Source organism: Thunnus albacares, chromosome 7 (assembly GCF_914725855.1).
Source record: "Thunnus albacares chromosome 7, fThuAlb1.1, whole genome shotgun sequence".
NCBI lineage: Eukaryota > Metazoa > Chordata > Actinopteri > Scombriformes > Scombridae > Thunnus > Thunnus albacares.
Window position 1 is genome coordinate 22,607,173 of NC_058112.1, and position 16,501 is coordinate 22,623,673.

The 16,501-nt window shown below is 41.5% G+C and overlaps 1 protein-coding gene across 1 annotated transcript in view; it reads right to left on the bottom strand.

Moving 5' to 3' along the window:
- Positions 1-12: 12 nt before the first annotated feature.
- The window catches only part of LOC122985300 (cyclin-dependent kinase 17-like), a 33,004-nt gene continuing 16,515 nt past the window's right edge, over positions 13-16,501 (bottom strand). Inside the window, exons 3-17 of the mRNA XM_044355849.1 lie at positions 15,986-16,150; positions 15,013-15,146; positions 8,542-8,667; positions 6,097-6,153; positions 5,808-5,922; positions 4,754-4,848; positions 4,445-4,507; positions 3,856-3,979; positions 3,473-3,593; positions 2,798-2,895; positions 2,528-2,633; positions 2,030-2,072; positions 1,706-1,796; positions 1,459-1,536; positions 13-1,355 (exon numbers count right to left, since the gene is read on the bottom strand). Coding sequence (XP_044211784.1) covers positions 1,318-1,355; positions 1,459-1,536; positions 1,706-1,796; positions 2,030-2,072; positions 2,528-2,633; positions 2,798-2,895; positions 3,473-3,593; positions 3,856-3,979; positions 4,445-4,507; positions 4,754-4,848; positions 5,808-5,922; positions 6,097-6,153; positions 8,542-8,667; positions 15,013-15,146; positions 15,986-16,150 — 1,454 coding nt within the window. The 3' untranslated portion in view covers positions 13-1,317. The remainder of the gene's footprint in view (positions 1,356-1,458; positions 1,537-1,705; positions 1,797-2,029; positions 2,073-2,527; positions 2,634-2,797; positions 2,896-3,472; positions 3,594-3,855; positions 3,980-4,444; positions 4,508-4,753; positions 4,849-5,807; positions 5,923-6,096; positions 6,154-8,541; positions 8,668-15,012; positions 15,147-15,985; positions 16,151-16,501) is intronic.

Here is a 16,501-nt window from a genome sequence, read left to right on the forward strand (position 1 = left end):
CAGTTCATATAATTTCTGTTTAAACTTTAAATTTAATTTTTACTCTGGAAAAAAAAAAAAAAAAAACTCATGGGAGGGCATCTGCAACGGAATCCCACACCAATAACAATTATCCACAAATAAAGTTAAAGAATATCATACAAAACATATCTTGTAACACTGTTAAATAGACTGTGACTCAGTATCGTATTCACTAGGGGCAGGACTATAGCTAGTTCTCCCTGAATTAGGAGTTCAGTGGCTGTGTGCTTCCTCATACAACAGAGCAGGCATGCAACACAATAATGGAGGCAATCCAGAAAAAAAGGATTTTTTTTTTGTTTGTTTTTTTTTTAAACAGTTGATGGAGATGGGAATGGCAGCAAGGAGAACACCAACTTCACTTTGCACCTTTTCTTTGTAACAGATCGGAGGAGACTTGAGGTGGAAAAGAACAAGGACGAGGAGGCCGGTCACTGCAGTTAAATATTTAGGTTTTCTGAAGAATTTAGGAGGCGTAACCATCTCTATATTGCCCATGTTAATTCTACTTTGCCTTCTTTTCCCCCTGCATTTGTTCATTGGTCACAACAGAGACCACAGCATCCTGGAATGATATGCCAGCGTCTGACAAGGATGTGATCTGTTTTCACCAAGCTTGGCAGCACTGCTCTCATATTAGCCTCCACTTAGGGTAAAATTATCAGTTACATCAAAGTTGGCCTCAAAAACCTTCAGAGTTAATGGTCACAAATGATGGGTGCCTGCTGAGAAACAGCATCGTGGCAACAGAGACAGAAAATCAAAAAAAAAAAAAAAAAAAAAAAAATCTTTTTGAGCTGCTACAGAAACATTTCTCTCTGTTTGTCTGTGCGCTTTACACACCTACACACACTGAAGAGCTTTGAGGTGGAGTTTTTATGTATGAAAATGGAAATAATGACAAAAAATAATCACTAAAAATATCACCACTTCAAAAAAAAAAAAAAAATTTTAAAATCTATACACATTGCATGTACTCATTAAAGTGACTGAGCCAGTTAGAATTCTAGACAGTAGTTGGATTTAGCAGCAAATTCTCTTCTCAATAAATATAGATGTACAGTATATAAATGTCTCTTTTGGGCCAGGTTCAGGCTAAACCTGGGAGGGGGTTCGCACTGTGGACAAGTACCCCAAGTGGTTGGGGGGGTTGGGAGTGGTGGGAGTCATGATGATGATGATGATGGTGCTCCACGCCAACATCCATCTCAGGTTACTGATCCATCGGCGAGACTGTACAGCTAGGAGATCCTTCCCAAATAATAATAATAAAAAAAAAAATACAGTCCAGAGAATCTAAAACAGCATGCTTTGCCTTCTGCTCTTTCCGTTGCCTGAAGGAGGGAAAGAAGAAGAAAATGTAGACATGAAGCTGGTTGCATGAAGTTTACAGTGATAACGAGAAATGAGAGTATTGATTCCTGCGTTACTGCTCACCTGACTCGGGGTACGATGAGTTCCGGTAGCCGGGATCTCTCTGCAGCTGGACCTCCTTCAGTGTGAATATGGATATGTCTGCCAAAGACACAGAGTCAGTCAGTGCAACAGAAATCATCTTGCCAGGAGAATAGTGTCTTTGTTACGAGGCTGTAACTGATCCTCGCTGTACGCTGCAATATCCTTCAAGTTGTACCCAGCAAAGACTGCCAAGTCTGCATTACTGCGTTGCCATTTCATTACTCACTCTCTGGCAGTGTGTGCACACGTGGCCCCAGGCTCCTGAAGTACGGCTGTCTCATTGCTTCATCAGCAGAGATCCTCTTTTTTGATTCATACTGAAATTTAGGGCAGACAAAAGAAACACACACTCATTAAAGTATGACTCAAACAAAAAAAAAAAAAAAAAAAAAAAAAAAAAAAAAAATGGGGTCAGCGATGAATGATTGCATGTGAACGTGTTGGCGAGACCTGATGCAGTTCTCTCCAAAAATGCAGTCCTAACATAGCTGCAAAATGTGTCACATCGCTTTTAACATCCCGTTAATGCGTGGCAGATATATTCACTCACTTTTAGGAATGACATCAACAGGTCGATGCCATCGGTGTCCAACCTGCAGGGGGGGGGGGAGAGAGAGAGAGAGAGGGAGCGGGGGGGGGGGGGGGGGGGGGGGGGGGGGTCAGTGGAGGTGGGGTGACTCACAGATGCTGGCGAGTGTAAGGAAGGAAACAGAGTCAACTATTCCACAGGATTTCCTTACAGGAAGTGACAAAAAGCACCCTCTCCTAACTAAACAAACCAATAACACTAATGTCTAACTCTCTATAAAAGCTACAAAGCTCTACGTAGCAGCTCTTCTCATATACCTGGGTCTGATAAGAAATATTTGCTCATTTCCATCTCCAATGATTAGAGGGCTAACAGGAGAAGTGAGGGAGACATAATAGCAATACAAATAAAAGAACATGTTAACATTTGAAAAGCTCTAACATGCTATGTCTGATGTAAAAATACAATCCAAGACAGAAAGTGGTAATAAATCCAAGAGTGTGAATATCTCAGCCCTACCTGGGTGCGTGATTAATGAGCGGCTGGGGCTTGTATTTGGGGAACTTGTAGGATTTGAACTCTTCGATAGAGGATATCCCAGGCCAGCTGTCTTCTGTGGGAGTGCCTGTGGAGGGACATTCAATTGACCCTGTTAGGAGTCTTGCTTTACCGCAGCAGCTGGGGAGGGTTTTTCACGCTGCCACAGGGGCTACATGCCAGGGTTAATGCGATTAAAGGCTCGTTTGAAAAAGTTTGACCACTTCCCCGTCAGCAGGGGGCAGCACTGACCTAGCAGCCTGAAGATGAGGTGCAGCTCGTCCTCCACGGTGGAGCCTGGGAACAGGGGCCTGCCGGCAGCCATCTCGTAGAATATACAGCCCACACCCCTGACAGGGAGACACAGACAGAAGGGGTTGGGTCATAAAAGACGTGTCAACAAGTTGTATCTATCTAAACTACCACTGAAAAACAGGGATAACTTTTTTTTGGATCTAGCGCCCTGAATTCACTGATCGGTTACAATGTGTCCCACAAATGAAACATCAAAAGGCAGAAATTAATTGAAGAAAGCAGCAGGGCACTTTGAAGTTTAAGGAAAACCATCCATAGTTGAATTCCGTAACAGCGTGGGCATGTTCATCAGCAGCAGCCACATCAAAGTCTCTCTACTGCGGATGAGGACACCTGCCTGCTCGCTTCATGTAAATTGCTCAATGCAAGAGCGTCGACTAAATTAAAGAAGCCCCGAACACATCTGTACTTACCCCCACAAGTCACCGAAGCAGCGAGAGACTTCAAACAAGAACAAAAATTAGCAATTCATGACGGGGAATTCTTTGGATTATATTCATCTCTGCGCCCTTCAGTGTGTTTAGTCATATGGACAGAAGCAGAGAGCGGCCAGGAGTCTGATTCGTGTTTTCTAACAGTTGTAATCACCCCTGTTGAGTGAGGCCCACTCACCACATGTCTATCTGCGTGGAGTACTCGGAGGAGCCCAGCAGCACGTCAGGAGGCCGATACCAAAGTGTTACCACCTCGTTAGAGTATGTTTTAGTGGGCACAGACTTGGCCCTCGCCAGGCCTGTGGAGCAGAAATATGAGAAATAAGAACAGATCCAAAGGACACATTAAGTAGAGCTCACGAATAGTTTCATATTTTAAAAAAAAGAACTGTTCAAACAATCATGCAGTGTTTGTAAAAATGTAGATGACTGCAGCTTAAAAGATTGAATTTCTAAATCCAAATGCTAGATAATTCGTTTCGAGAAAGATCCCTGACATGCAAGAATCTTAACCAACGAAACTATTCATTCATGTTATTATTTTTTTAAATTTTTTTTTACCAAAGTCAGCCAGTTTGAGCTCCCCTCTGTCGTTGATGAGCAGATTCTGGGGCTTCAAGTCTCTGTGGAGAACTTTCCGTCTGTGACAGTACGCCAAGCCTCGCAGGATCTGGAATAGAAAAATCTAGAGAAAGAGATATTTTGGTGAGTAAATATAATCGCGTTGGTAAATTTACATTCAAATAGTGGTTCTGAATAAAAACAATTAAACCGTTAAATTCATCAAGACCTCACAAGAATATAGATAATTCAGGAAACTAAAATATTTAAATGAAATATATTGCAATTATAGACCGATGCTTAGATTAATATAAACATTATATACTGTATGTTTCCGTCCACAAAGTCAAATTCAAATATCCAGATTATGTTTTTTCAGCCCTGTTCATATGGACATTAAAGCAAAATTTAAACAAAAGCGTTCAAACAAAATAGATTTTTGTGGAAAAGTAAACAGATTCTACTTTTCTCCACATTGTCCACATTCCACCACCAGGGGGCAGACTAACAGTGTTTCTTGCACCAGCAGCCACAAAGTCTTGACAGTTGATGAAGTTGGCGTGGGGACAGGCCGCCTGCGGAGGCTCACCTTGACATTCTGCATGCTCAGGATGTTCCCGCAGTCGTCCATGTACTGCTTGAGGTCTTTGTCCTAGACGAGGGAGAGAGAGAGCGAGAGAGAGAGAGAGAGAGAGAGAGGAAGGGCTTTAAGGGAAGAGGAGAAAGGCTGCAGGCACAGAAACTACAACAGTCGGACTGTGTTGTTCCTGTTAAAGCGTCCTCTACTCTGCAGGTTCATGAATAATAATGATGTAAAATATATTCATTTTAGCATCTGTGCACAGAATAACATGTGAGTCATGGAGGAAGTGAGGGCAGAGGTTTTGTTTTTCCTCACCAGGTACTCAAAGACCAGTGTGAGCGACTTGTCTGTGTGGACGATGTCATGCAGCGTCACAATGTTGGCGTGTTTTAGGTCCTTCAGTAACGACACTACGGAAAGAGAAAAAGAAGACAGGTGTGATAGTGAAACAGTTTCTTTTCTTTGATCTGAATTGTCGAGTTTGCTTTTCTGACCTTGTTGTGTCTGAGCTCACACTGATCGAGCCAAGTGATGTTTATTTATGAAACCTTGCGTCATACAAAAAATGTCTCAGACTTGACAAAGAAAGCCAACACAGATTTAACTAATCAACAAAGTCACAAAACAAAAAGATAACACATAGCGCTCACAGAAAAAACACAAGGACACAGAAGGCACAAGATTAGCATGTTGCTAACTTCACTCTCCTTATGAAACCTTTAATCATGTCGGGGTTGTTTCCTGGAGTTTGTATGACGTTCTCACAAACTAACTACGATGCATTTCTCTTGGAGGAGGATGGAAACTGTGTCCAAAATTAACTTTTTGACTCACCTGCCAAGATGAAAAAAATCCACAGACCAAGCATATTTTTTAATGGCCTAAATTGCCTTTGTTGTGTCATATATATACTGCAGCAAGTGACAGTTTAGCAGAGAGCTGCGATGTCCAGTAGCTGATGGCCCGTACGGTAAACAGTGCCACGATACTAGGAGTGCTCGAGACAATCTGTGGCTGGCGTTTCCTATAGTTTCGCAGCACTGTTTAGACGCACATAAAAAAACACATATATGTATGTCTGCACTGTATAGGGACAAACATGAGTATTTTCCTCTGAGCCATCATGCCAGATATCTGATTACATCACTTTTAGGTACAAACATTTATCCGCCAGTGCAGCGGTTTGGCGTTTGGTGGGTGTTAATTTCAGACGCAGGATGGAAACCTGCAGTTTAAGTCATGTTTTGGGTCGAAAGGTTTTATTTAATGTCCCAAACATGCCTAGTGAGTGACTGAACTAGATAGCTGCTTATTATAAAATATTATAAGTAAGTGGAGGAAGTTGTGGGAATTGTTGAACACTTCGTACCTTCTCGGATAGCCGTGCACGGTGCCCCCTCCTCGTGCTCCAGCCTGATCTCTTTTAGCGCTACAAGGTTGTCTGTCAGCTTACTCCTCCCCTTGAACACTGTAGCGTACGTACCCTGGAGAACAGCAGGAGAAAGGAAAAGAGCTGAAAGAGCAGCTCTGCCGGGCTGTCAGGGGTTAAAAATAAACTCTGCAACTGTGTGTGTGTGTGTGTGTTTTATCGCTTTCTCTGAGAACATCAGCACCTGAAAAGAAGTCAAGGTTACCGGTGAACACACACTCTTACGTACCTCCCCCAGTTTGTCCAGTTTGATATAGGTCTCCAGCTTCCCGAATCCAATTTCTGACTGGAGGAGAGAAAAGGACAAACAGTATTAATGAGGGAAGCATGTTTATTAGCACTGACAAGCTAACAGACACCGCGACAAATCCTTATGACGGCCTCGCAGCAGCAGAGGGGGGATGTAAGGAGGTCACACACCCCCAACGACCATCAGAGCTAATCTCTTGTGACAAATGACTGTTGGCTTTTGGCTTTTACAATGTGTTTGTTTATAGGCAAGGGAGGGCAAACTTTATTTATAAAGCATTTTTAATACAGAGCAGAAAATTCTATGTGCTTTAGGGCTCCAACAATTAATCGATTATCAATGAACAACAGAAAAATATTTGATATTTGTTTTATATTAGTTAGTTTCAACTGCTCTGGTGTCATTATTTGATGCTTTTCTTTGTCTTGAATGACAGTAAACTGAATATCTTTGGGTTTTGAGCTCTTAGTCTGTGAGTTGAGGGAAATTATAATTAGCATTTTTCATGATTTCCTGAGTGAAAACATGCATGAAAAAAAAAAGCATTTCACACTTCAAAACCACTCGCTTACAATAAACTCACATACAAACTATTTAATAACTAAGATGCAACACTTATTCATGAGAGGCAACAGATGTGAGTCTGTTTTTAAGAAGAGTTACAGCCTGAGTGGATCTTGAGAGTTCAGCGAAGCTTTTCAAGCACTTTGGAGCATAAAAACTGAAGGCAGCTCCTCTAGACTTTAATATGACTCTCGGTAACAGCATGAAGACCATTGCCAGATGCCTGAGAGGTCTGGGTGACTCGTAACGTTTAAGTATGTCAAACACATATTGTGGGCTAAAGCCATATAGTGTTTTATAAACAGCTCTGCGGGGAAGCCTGTATTTAAATGCAGTGGACTGGGGTTCACACTTTTCCTCTGTTCTGCTTTGGACAGATGCATATTCAAAGTAAAACCACAAGCCAATTATTCAGGCTGCTGACAAGTGAACGCTGAGGTGCAATGTAAACACATGACAACAGGCTGAGAGGGTGAGATTAGACAGTCTGAGGACGAGGCGTGAGCTCTCACTCACTCTCTCTCACTTCTGTTTGATGCGCATATAACGTAACATAACTCTCACTATTTTTATAGCCGTGCAGCCCCCTTTTCTCTCTCTCTCTCTCATTCTGCACGATTCTCAAATCACTGTTCCTCACTGTAAGACGTCAGCAGCAAGAACTGTACATTACGGAAGTACACTTTGGAGGTATTGCCGCTTTCTTTAGACTTTTCCTCAACTACACCTTGCAGGAAAGTATTACAACATTTACCTGACAGCTGTGGCTATTAGTTACTTTGCAGATCCAGATTGAAGCTGCAGAATGTAGATAAGATGATGTGACAAAATTGATCACAAGACAACATTTATTTATCAACGGTCACAGAGTTAAACATACTGTTTATACTGAGATAGCAATCGTGTAAATAACTTTGGGTGTGTTGGACCATGTTGGGCCGTGTTGTAAACCGATGAGCAGGACTGCTTTATGGCAGTATTGGATTATTGCATCAATGTGTTGAAGTGCCTTAAACCTGCAGGAACTTTTACATAGAAATGAACGTCCGTTACATTCAAGCTCTTGCCAAATGAGTTCACACAATGCTGATTAATCCCATCACCGCCAGATAAATCTCTCTGTATTTCACAGTATTTAGTAGTTTTTAAATCTCATGTCAGGCAGGACATTCACACTCTGGCTGTCTGAATGTGCACGCAGGCTAACTTCAAGCAGGCTTTTCTAGACTTTCCAAAAAGTTATCGGACCAAAAGGATCAATTTCTGATGGTGAAATGAGTCATTTCGCTGGGGTTGTGTGACAATTTATCAACCACTTTTTACTTTCCTATGACGTAAGTGCATGTCGACAGTGTTTTTGTAATGACTCACTGCAAGAAAGAGGAGACAACAGTCCTTCACTCCAGCCTTACTCTGTCAGGTATTTGTCAGACATAAACTGTTTCTTAATTTAATTTCCAGAAAACACAACACTTAATCACACTGCATATACAGTTGGAGGATGTTAGCTTTATTGCTTGAATCTCCATATAATCTCCATATAATCAAGGCCTTGTTGGAGTTTTAACTACCCTGCAGTGTTTGAAGTATTCTGAGCTACCATCACATGGTACAATGTTAAAATACTGTTAACAGCAGCTCTCGTTTTCTGATAGTGTAAAGGATAATGACAACTGCTCAAGAGGCACTTCAGCAAGAAAACTGATTTTTCTTGCTATAGTGATTTCCCTTCATATGTATTCTTTCTCCATTTGTCTCCTTTCCAACCATTTGAAATGTTTCTTCTCTTTCCCAGCATCACACTCTTCTCCCGTTCCCTCCCTCACCCATCTCTCCCTCTGCACCCCCTCTCTGTCTCACCAGTGACGCTCTTCGGGAGCGTCGGCTCAGCGGCTGGTCGAAGGGCGGGCTGCTCAGCTGCAGCTTCTCCAGGTAACCGTCAGGTATCCGGATATCAGCCGGCAGGGACAGACGTTTGTTCAGGTCCTGCACATACACACAAATGGATAAAAACAACAGAGACGCGATTTAAAAACAGTGTCAACACGGTGTAAAACCCTGAAAAAACAGGAGTAAACCTTCAGCAAACAGCGAAAGCTCTGAATAAATACCAATGATTGACAACAAAATGGCAGAAATCCAGAATAAACAAGCAGAATCCGTAAGAACCAGCATTAGACGGCGTGCTTTAGAGCTCACTGGTCAACAGAGAGGGCAGTGTGTGTGTGTGTGTGTGTGTGTGTGTGTGTGTGTGTGTGTGTGTGTAGCAGCGTGAGTCTATACAGTTTTGTGCACATAATAAAGGCCATCTGTGAAGCCCTTTAAGAGTTCAGGGTAAAGTCTTTTCCACAGCAACAAAGTACTAAAGCATGATCCTAATGACTTGTTATATAAAATCAAAACACTCACAAAACAACGTCTGGATTCTTCCCATCATGCATTTCTTCTATTTGTTAGATTACTGTTAATCCGGCTCCTCTCTAGCTGCTTTAAATCTACTTCCACCCCCTCTGAGGTAACACTGGACACTTAGTGACACCCCACTGATCCACCCCTCCTTCCTAACAACAACAACATACAACATACAACAATATGCAACTTTGAACTCTCCACATTTCAACATCCAGCTCATTGATGAATCTGTAACTGAGGGCCACTGACTTCTGACCCTTCAGCCTTTTATTCAAACAGGACAGTGACTCAGCTTTTTGCCCCAGTGGCTGCCTACATGCTGAAAAATGAGTGATGTTTTTACTACAACTTGAGAAAATAAGACATATCGGTTGAAAAATGTGTTAATACATACACACATGTTCTTAATCTATATCTCAGTGTATATTGCTGCAGACCTGAAACAATGACAACAAACAGAAAATACATCCACAGCTGTTTTAATAATCAACTTGGGGAAGCAACTAACAATTATTTTCATCGATTTGTCAGCAGATTATTTTCTCGATTGCACAAACACACAACTGGATAAAAACTAGAGACACAGTTCACTGTGTAAATGTAGTGTAAAACCTTGAAAATATGGGGAATTCAATTAGTTGTCCAATTATCCAATGAATTCTCATTCATTCAGAAAATCTGTGAAAGTTTCCATCATAATTTCCCAGAACCCAACATGACATATTCAAATTATTTTGTCTGACCGACAGACAAAAAGGAACCACAGAATCTTTGACATTTTCTTTTGAAAAATGAAATCAATAATCTAAATAGTTGCGTGTTAATTCTCTTAGAGCTGCAACTAATGATTACTTCCATTATTGATTAATCTGCAGATTAATTTCTCAATCATCCGATTTGTCTATAAAATGTCAGAAAATAGTGAAAATGTCTGTTCTCATTTCCCAGAGTCAAAGGTGACAACTTTAAATGTCTTATTTTGTCTGAACAGCAGTTCAAAACCCAAAGATACTCAGTTTACAATCATATATGACAGAAAAAAGCATGAAATCACGACATCTTAGAGGATAAATGCTTTTAAAAAGTGACGTAAAAGGACTAGTGTGTAGGACGGTGGCTGGGGAAACTCGTGAAAAAAGTGGAAAAACATGAAAAACAAGAAAGGCCCTCTGGTTTGTCCATTCTGGGCTACTGTAGAAACATGGCGGTGCAACATGGTGTACTCCATGGAAGAGGACCTGCTCCCTCTGTAGATATAAAGGGCTCGTTCTAAGGTGAATATTTGCTGACTTTCTTGGGTTTGTTGACACAAACCTGAATATGTTTGGGCTTTGGTGCGTTGATGGGACAAAACAAGCAATTTCAAGATGTCATTTTATGAATGAAACGATTAACTCATTAAAAAATCTCTGGCAGGTTAATATTTTGATGCAGCGTTTCTTGGTCCAACAGTACGTAGGGTGGGACTGATGTTCAAGCTGAATCTATATATAAAGTCACATGAATTATGAATGTTTAGTTTGGTCACCGGCTCATGATGTGCATCTGTGTTTTTGAATGACATGATATCCACTTCTACTGGTCTGTGGTTTCTGTGTGCTGCGACAGGATTGGCTGTTTGTCCACAGAGCATGTGATGCCATCCATCACCTGACCTTTGCACCCCCCCACCCCCTCCTCCAGTTGTCCAATCAACCCATCCTAATCTGTTACAACAGGGGCCCATCTGGACCGTATTACAGTAATCCCTGTGATGTAATTCCAAAACAGCGCTGCTTCTTCTCCAGTAAGAGAAGGACAATCCACTACCTGACCACAGATGGAGGGATTTCCTCACTCTTCCTCCTACTTCCTTCCTCCTCCTCCCCTTCTTCTTCTTCTTCTTCTTCTACTCTCCCTCCTCTGAGTGTGACAGCAGCACAAAGACAAAGAACGGGGCCACACAGTGATTTCACTGTTGGATCACTTCATCAACAACGAGCCTGCAGCCAATCACGCTGCTCATACCAGCACAAACAATGAACAGAGTGTTTGTTGGGCTGCAAGAATATAACCAAGTGTGTGTACGTGCGTCTGCCCAAGTAAACTCTTTCTGGTTAGTCTGCAGTGAAACACAGGAAGTGTGAGGTGTACTGCTTGCACACCCTGTCAATACACAGCGAGGGGTGATGTGTCATGTTTCTGTGCGTGGGTAGCCCCAGAGGGAGTAAGCTGCTTAACCACTCGTTAAGGTTTTTTTTTTTTGGTTTTTTTTTCCCGTGCAGTCTTGCATGCTTGGTTTGTCTATGTAGCTACTGCTTTCTGCTTGTAAATCACCAGGTCCTGCAATCAAACCAACCTATAAACACTGTCAGAGGAGGGAAAAGTTTGTGTTCTTCAATCGCAAGACCTTCCCTCCCATGATCACCCAGCAGGTACTGCGCAACATGTGGTGTGCACTGGCAAGATGTCAACATCAACCGCACATTAAAAACACACATTCAGTACAATCAGGAAGTACTACTCTACTACTATTTTTTTTTTTTTTTTAAATGTGCTGATTTCTGACATTGAATTAGCTCAAATTCTTTTATCTCTGGGATCAGGCAATAATTTATTCAACATTGCAACATTTTAAATTGGTCAAGTTTTAAAGAATAATTAGTGTGTGTGTGTGTGTGTGTGTGTGTGTGTGTGTGTACATGTTTTTCTATCCTTATTGGGGCCGTTTCTGGTATAAACATTGACTTCATTGGGACCAAAGCCCAGTCCTAACGCGGAAAAACGTCACTTCTGAGGTCCTGGTTAAGGTTAGACTTAGGCTGTACAGAATGAATGGAGTCAATGTCCTAACAAGGAAAACTGTGCAAACTTGTGTGTGTGTGTGTGTGTGTATGTTTGTTTTAATACAAAGCAACAACCAGGTCTCTTCAAAGCTCCTGGTATTGCAGGATGTTCACTACAGCTCACATCACTTCACTCAAACTCAGTATTTTCAGACTTTTATCAAGAGGTTTAAGACCTTTATTTGTGAATAATAATAAGTAAAAGAATTATTATTATTATCATAGACTCAAAACAGTGATGCTGAACATGAAAAGGACAACTGAGTTTAAACAAACAAAATGATGGCTGATTGTTTTGTATGTTAGTTCTGTATGTTTGAGAATAATGAACTTAATAAAAAAAGTAAATAAAAATGCAGAAGGAGGAAAGTTAACTAACATTTTACTTTCACTATTTCACCATCATTACGAACAGTTAGTTGTAATGACTAAGTTGTACATCCTCAAATCCCATTAGGAGCCATTAAGATGGATTGAAAGGACCAAGTCGCAGCTTTGTAGTAAAGAAAAAGTTAAACACACAGTAAGAAGATATTAAGTACAAACCAAACGTCACATCATGGATTTGTTTAGATGAGGTCTGTTTCGTTTGTTATTCAATTAAAATAAAGCACAGAGGTGAGATGCATTTCACGTATTAGGATTAAATTCTTGATTATGTTGCACATTAAACAAATTCATTATGGAAAGCATTAAACACTGATGTCATTCTGTGGAGCAGATTCTCTGTATTTAAAACTGGAACAGAAGAATTTAATATAACTCAGTGTCAGAAATCAGCAACTTCTGGCTGGACCACAACAGCGGGGCCAGCCCTATAAATGCAAATGTCCGTGACTGACTGTCTGACTGACCCCGCGTCTAGACAGCAAGCGTATCAGATGCGTTTTTCACGAGCACGTCACACGCAACAGATAGTCTCTCATTGTAATCTACGCAGCTGTCTGCACCGGCTCCATGCAGGCTCGCCTCTCATGGGTGTAACCATGACCTGAAGCATTCATTTACGCTTCAAGTACGTTTTCCTCCATTTTATGCGCGTCACTACAGTCATGTGTATTGGGTGACCTACGCTTAATACTGCACCTGAACGCCTCCAATGTAGATACACAGATAGAGCACTTACTGCTGCTGCTGCTGCTCTGCTGATGTGCTGCTCACACTACGTTTGCTGTCTAGACACGCGGTGAGTGACTGAGTGATGCAGTTACACCACTGGTCAGCCGAATGCAGCTGAAGCTAAGTATCCCAGAATGCATTTTACACCAACTGGCAGTGATGGCGGAGATTAGACTGTTGTAATTTTCATTGTGGGACGGTTAATGTCACTTCCCAGTATGTTGCCAGTTTATCCAATTAACGCCTATTTGGAAATGTGCTCCAACATTTTCCGGCCGGTAATCTCAGCTGCTAACAGCCTGACTCCTGAGATGATCGGCAGGTCAACGTCCATCGTCATCTTGCGTAGAACACGATCTGATGAACTGATCTGTGCTGTTTACCGCTGGCTTTAATGTCTCATGTCATTTTGATATGATATAATTCTTTTTGGAGGATAAATCTTGGTCTCACAGATGAAATCTAATAATTGTAGCTGCCACATTAGTTTGTCTGAATGTAAAGTGAAGCTTCATGTTTTTACTGGACAGAACAACAGCGCTGCCTCTGAGGCTCTATATGTACGTATGTATGATGTCACCACGTTTCAACAAAAATAAATGTGTTAAAACAAACAGATCGGTCTATATTAAATTTTGTTTTATTCTATTAAGCTACATAACAGTTCTGATTTTTATTATAGCTACATTAGAGACTGAATAACATAATTTGCTGCATCTATCTGTCAATGAGGTTATTTTTTGTGAGAAAAAAATGTTAGTTTTGCTTTGATCGTACTGCGTTCTCCTGTCCTCTGAGGTTTGTACTTCCACGTCAAACTTGCCAGCAAGTACAAAAATCCGAAGTCAGCATACTTGGTATTGAGAAAGGCGCTATGTCATATTGGCTTCAGTCAAACCCGGCCACTTCCTGTATCTGTCGTTTCAATTTCAAAGCCCTTCAAAGTTTATCAGTAAGCTTAAGATACAGCCATGTTTTATTTCCTCTTGTTTCACGCTGCCTTCCATATGTCCATGTGAGCCAGCTGGATTAAAGCTTTCAGTCTTGATCGGGTTCTGCATTTCTGTACACGTCTGTCTTTCCGTATGCTCTGCTGAACAGAACTCAGCGTGCTGTGGTGCAAGCCGTAACGCTTTAATCTTTACAATGGCTTGTTTTTGTTTTCAACCGTTTTCAACTTTATTTTTATAATGACATCATATTGTATTTATAAAAATCATACATCCAGGATTCAAGAGATGTTTGTGGTGAAATGAAACCGGGTGTAGACAACAACAAAATAATAATAATCCCAGTGAGAAGTCTTTCCATAATGTGTTGACATTATGTAACCACCAGAGGAATGTCAAAATCTGGCTGCCCATGACCGTGTGTGTGCGCTCGTGTGTGTGTGTGTGTGTGTGTGTGTGTGAGAGAGAGAGAGAGAGAGAGAGTGAGAGTGAGAGTGTAAGGGGGTTAGGTGGGTGGCTGCGACTGTGAAACCTTTTTAAAAACAGATTTCAAAAAGTATGTTCAGAAGTGCAGTATGTGTGAGCATGTGTGTGTGTGTGTGTGCGTGTGCATGTGTGTGTGTGTCATGCTGAGATTATGTGGGCAGCTAAAGGACTTTTGCGTGTTCATAACACATTACGAGAATACGCCTACGCTGAGTTACAGTGTGGAGCTGTAATGCACACATCGTTAAATACCACTTCTTGGAGAGAAAAAAAAATATTGCATTGTGCAACGTTCAGGTTCCTTTTGCTTTACCGTGAGTTAATCAAAACACACCTTTAACAACAAAGTGGAGGCTGAACCGCTAAGCCTGGTGGGAACACAGACGGATAAACGTGTCACGATTCATGAAGGTAACGTGTTCAAACGTCAGAGCTTGTTAACAGTAGCCGATGACTCACATCCGACAACGTTTCCTCCGTTTAAAAAGCAGAGAGGCAACATAAGGACAAAGAAAGTCTGGAAACGCAGGGGAGCTCACCTCCGCAGAGATGCGTCGGTTCCCTCTGTTTCTCAGACAAACACCCGTGGGCGACTGCACCTCATCGGAGGAAGTTCCTGACGCCTGGTCGCTTTCCCCGTCTGACCCCATTTTCAGGTTCTCATGGACGATATCTGGGGTGAAGAAAGAAGAGGAGGTAGAGAGAGAAAAAGGAGGATGAGGGGCTGAGTATGACGGATGGATTCAGGTCTGTGGAAACAGGGCAAGGACAGAGCAGCAGCAGCAGCAGGTCGGACAGAGAAACACTCTCGGACGCTTTTATGAGCCGCTCTGTTCTTATCAAGCTCCTGGATGTGTAGAGCAGAGAATATACACAAGAGGTATATTAGGTTTAATATATTTGACTGATAGATTTAATTTATTTCAATGCCAAGGGGCATTACAAGACAAATCCATAAATCATCTTGTAATTTCCCCATGAATAAACAAACTCAAGTTTAATACATATGAAGCATGTTGCTATTTCCTCCAGGCTCTATGTTTCCTATGAGATAATATTATGAATTTAAATATTGTACCTGGGCTGCAAATCCAGGCTGCTGGTTTGCAGGAAATGACCAAAATCATTATTTTCAGTCTCATTCTGAACAAACGGCTTATTGTGTGACTGACTGTAACGCTGGAGTGACTGAGCTGATATGTAGATGTGTGTGTCTGCGCTAAGATTTGCCACTAGCAGCGGTTTGTTTTCTCACATGATGTGCAATTCAGTGTGTGTGCTTAACAGATTCAAAATGTTTTTTTTACATGTAATTTTGAGGATATTCTACACGAGGACAAAATTTTAAGCAAAAAAAAATCTGGCATTAAAACTCGCCACTGTTTGCCACAAGATTCTAACACAAAACACATGTTCTGCACTGAACCGCTTTTCACAGCCAGAGGAAAGACAAATATCAAATGTGATGACGGCCGATGTTGCGGATGTGTGGAGAGTGTGTGCGTGTCTAACCGAGGCGACTGCCGTTGCGAGGCATGACCATGAGAGAGCCCAGGCCTCCACCGATGACGCTCTGCGGCCGTCGCAGCGGCGGCTTTTTAAAGGAGCCTGTGTACTGATGTAGGAAGGAGTGAACGCTGTGGGCTGATGGAGGACGACCATTCCTCACTATGGGCTCTGCAAGAGGAGAGACATAAACATATGAAGAAAGCAACAAGTTAACAGTATGCATTTCATTGTCCAGATATTTAAATACTTCTGACCAAAAGTCCAGAACTTTCTCTCTTTCCTTCCTCGGTCGTCATGCCTGATGAACTTGACACTCTCAGTTTATGGTGTATGAACACATACTGACAGTCAGTTTTACTGATTCTGAGTATATCTGTGACATGTAAACCATTAAATTGTGTTTGTTTTATGAGAAACTGTAGGAACAGAGAAAAATGTTTGTTTAAATGATTGATTATGATGATTATGTTCTATGATTTTATTGTTTATCCACAAATTTCATGCCATGACCATAAATTT